General features: G+C 37.9%; 1 protein-coding gene across 1 annotated transcript; it reads left to right on the forward strand.

Moving 5' to 3' along the window:
• Positions 1-225: 225 nt before the first annotated feature.
• LOC108098734 (putative gustatory receptor 36a) lies at positions 226-1544 on the forward strand. Its single transcript, XM_043208885.1, has 3 exons — positions 226-493; positions 576-1330; positions 1392-1544. The coding sequence occupies exons 1-3, from the start codon at positions 226-228 to the stop codon at positions 1542-1544; spliced, it is 1176 nt and encodes a 391-aa protein (XP_043064820.1).
• The last annotated feature ends 2212 nt before the right edge of the window (positions 1545-3756 follow it).

The raw sequence follows: 3756 nt of genomic DNA on the forward strand, positions 1-3756 counted from the left end.
AGTTAAAATTAGAAGCTTTGTATATAGTAATTAATTATGTAATTAGGCTTGTTTTCTTGTGAAGTATAAAAATAGTTTTTTTATTTCCATTCTGATTACGCACAATTCGTAATTGAATCTTATCAGTCGATATGTGTCTGCAATCAATACATTAGGTACATTCAATTGGGGAAAATTAACTACCCATAGCGGAGCCAACTCAAGAAGCCATTTTAGTTTGCCAAAATGGTCGAGTGGATCGGTTGGTTATTGAAGGTTGTCTATTTGTATGGACACCTAATCGGGGTTAGGAACTTCGAGTTCGACTGGCGGACAGGACGTGTCTACAAATCCATAAGAAGCACGTTCTATGCCAGCGGCATCCACGCCATAATATTAATTAGCTTAGCTATGATGACATTTAGGCATCTTAATATATGGATGATCTTCGGCAAGTCAAATATGTTGCTAAAATATGTCCTCACCCTTGTTTTCGGATTGAGGATATTAGCAGGTTGGATTATTTGCTTATGTCGTTTTGAATCCTGAAATCCAGAGACTCAAGAAGTAGTAGTAGTACATCTATTTTGTTTCAGGGCTCTCTACAGTTCTCATCAGATGGCCCCAGAGAACCCTGATGATGCAGTTCGCCAGAACAGTTCTTCGTCTGTTTCTGCAAAGACCGCAGGTGATGCAGATGTCCCGCTGGGGAGTTCTGTTCAAGATAATCATTACATCCGTCACTGACTTGTTGCAAGTGATTTCCATCTGGATCGCATGGGATCGTAGGAGATCCGATCAAACCCTGGGGATATTTCTACAGTACTGGATGTCAGCAATTGTGAATTTGGCTATAGCGGAACACTATCTGGCAATCCTTTTCGTTAGGGCTTATTATAATCTCCTTAACACGGAGCTGCGACAGGTGATGGAAGAGTGCCAGAAGTTGAGTAACCATCCCCAGCGAAGGGGTGCTTTCATGACCAGATGTTGCGATCTGGCCGATCAGTTGGACGACATAGCTCAGCTTCAAAGTGAGCTGATCTCAATGGTGACCCAGTTGGGTGAGGCCCTCGGCATTCAGGGGCTAATGGTTTATGGGGGATACTATATATTCTCGATAGCCACTGTTTACCTTTCGTACAGTATCTTTAAAACTGGATATGATAATTTGGATATGACCGTGACATCAATGATTTTGACCTTCATTTGGTGCTCCTTTTACTACCTTGATGCCTTGCTCAATCTGTTTATCACCCTTAATCTGCTTGACGACCACAAGGATATAAAACGTCTATTGGAAGAGCGAACCCTCTTTGCCTCTCGTTTGGATATTCGTCTGGAGGAATCTGTAAGATTCTTTAAGTCACAAACTTAAAATTAACTCAATATATTACTATTTTTAAAAACAGTTTGACAGAATGCAGCTGCAGTTGATACAAAACCCGCTGAAAACCGACATACTCAAAACATTTTCCATCACTCGCGAGTCTTCAATGGCCATGTTGGGATCAGTAATAATGCATTCTATAATACTTATTCAATTTGACTTGGAATTCTTTTAAGTTGTATTTACTTTTTTATTTGCTTCGAAGGAGAAACTAATCTTATTAACGATTTTAAATAGTCATCAGACATTTATACATATTGATACACACAATATTTTTTGTGCAACCTCGAAGGTATATATATAATCAAGAAACCAGTAAATAAAGTCCTTTCGAATCTGATGGGAAAAATTCTGCCATATTTCAATGTCAGTCATCGCAATTTAATTTACTATTCGCTTCACTTAGGTACAGTAACAAAGTCTTTTATAGTCATTTGATCGGCTTAAACAACTTTGTGTTCGACAGCAGAACAGGTCGTGCCTTTTCAACATGGATTAGCACTCTCTATGCCATCACGATCAACGTCTCGATTATTTCTAGTTTTGCCTACTGTTTAACTCAATTCGATTTTAATTGTTTAAGTGGGGAAAACTACTAGACACGTTTGTCTTCATCACTTTGACACTTTTAAGGATAATTGCAGGTATTAAAAACAGATCTAAAGCAGACTTAAATTAATCAAGTTTCAGGTTTCTTTACGATGCTTAATAGATGGGGCCAGCGCAAGGAACTGATGCAGCTCGTTAGAAATCTTCTTCGACTTCATCTCGCTCATCCGAAAGTAAACAGGTTATCCCGCTTCTTGCTTATTTCAAAGATCTTAACAAGCTTTGCTACTGACTTTTCGCGATTCTTACTGGCCCTGATTGTAATACCTGCCCTAAACAGCGATCTAACTATGAATTTACATATAACTATGTGTACTATTTTATACTTCTGGTCGTTGGCCTTTATCAATATGGCCATGATGCACTATCATCTGCTAATGCTCTTTATAAAGGTACAATATCAGCGTTTAAACAAAAAAACTGCGACAAATTATTCTGGAATGTGAGACCCTGAGTTACCTTCCCCAGAGAAGGGGTATTGTTATGACAAGATGCTGCGATCTTTCGGATCAGTTGGAGGATATTGCTAGAACCCAGAGTCAGCTGCAGTATGTTTTCACGCGCTTTACTGAATTGCTAGGAATACAGAATGCAGTGCTCATATGCGTATCCTACATAACCTCCGCAGTTAGCATATATTTTATGTCCTATGATCTCAAATATAATCAATGGACTCTTACATTGATTTAAAAATTTGCGGCTGTGGCGTATACATCTACCTTTTATTATTCTTGGATATCTCAATGAATATGTGTATTACTTGTTCTCTCCTTGATGAGCACGAAGAGATGAAAAATCTGTTGGGGAAACGAACCTTGTTTGCTTCTCGATTGGATGAACGCCTTGATCAATCTGTAAGCCTCAACATCTAATCTGTTCCTATTATTTAATATTTAATTTTTGTTTTGGTTCGAGAGCTTCGAGTTACAGCTGGTACGAAACCCACTAAAAGTTGAAGTTTGAAGCTCCACATTTGCCATGTTTGGCTCTGCTATAATTCATTCAACACTCCTCTTTCAATATGATTTGGAACACATGGACAACAAGTGAATGTAACAACTTATTTACTTGATCAAAAACAAGCTGAAGCTTATATACCCTTGCAGTCACTAAATATGTCGAGCAAAATATATAAAGGCTAAACAACATCGAAGCTGCGAGGATATTTCTATTAATTTTTCATACTTTCGACTATTTTTATGAAGTTCAATTCGTTATTCAAGAGTCGTTAGAAAACTCTATATTCCAAAATCATGATTTTCTGATGAGAAATAACGATGTTATCATTTTATTTCCGTTAATTCTATATAGATTTTTCGATCTTTCCTATGGCAGCTATATGATATAGTTGTCCGATTTTTATGAAATTTAACCCGAAGTTCAATAGTAACTAGAAAACGCCATGTGGAAGAAATCAAGACGATCTGATCAAAAACAACGGCGTTAGAATTTTGTATTTCAATCTCTTGTATGGGAGCTATCCTATATAGTCGCCCGATCCGGCCCGTTCCGACTTATATACTGCGTGCAATAACTACACACCTTTTGGAAAAGTTTCAGCAAGATAGCTTTAAAACTGAGAGACTAGTTTGGGCAGAAACGGACAGGAGGACAGACGGACAGACGTACAGACGTATTTCGATTCAGATGGTGATGCTGATCAAGAACATATATACTTATTGGGGTGTGAGTTGTCTCCTTCACTGCGTTGCAAAGTTCTGACTGAAATTATTATACCCTTTTGCTCTGCAAGGGTATAATAAAGCGAACTTTTTAAG

Source organism: Drosophila ficusphila, unplaced genomic scaffold (genome assembly GCF_018152265.1).
Source record: "Drosophila ficusphila isolate 14025-0441.05 unplaced genomic scaffold, ASM1815226v1 contig_771, whole genome shotgun sequence".
Lineage (NCBI taxonomy): Eukaryota > Metazoa > Arthropoda > Insecta > Diptera > Drosophilidae > Drosophila > Drosophila ficusphila.

What these genes read in the sequence shown, in the direction of transcription:
- LOC108098734 (XM_043208885.1), top strand. Translation starts at nt 226, where the DNA reads ATGGTCGAGTGGATCGGTTGGTTATTGAAGGTTGTCTATTTGTATGGA. An exon ending in CGGATTGAGGATATTAGCAG is followed by an intron (nt 494 to 575) that starts GTTGGATTATTT and finishes ATTTTGTTTCAG; the next exon opens with GGCTCTCTACAGTTCTCATC. An exon ending in ATATTCGTCTGGAGGAATCT is followed by an intron (nt 1,331 to 1,391) that starts GTAAGATTCTTT and finishes TTTTAAAAACAG; the next exon opens with TTTGACAGAATGCAGCTGCA.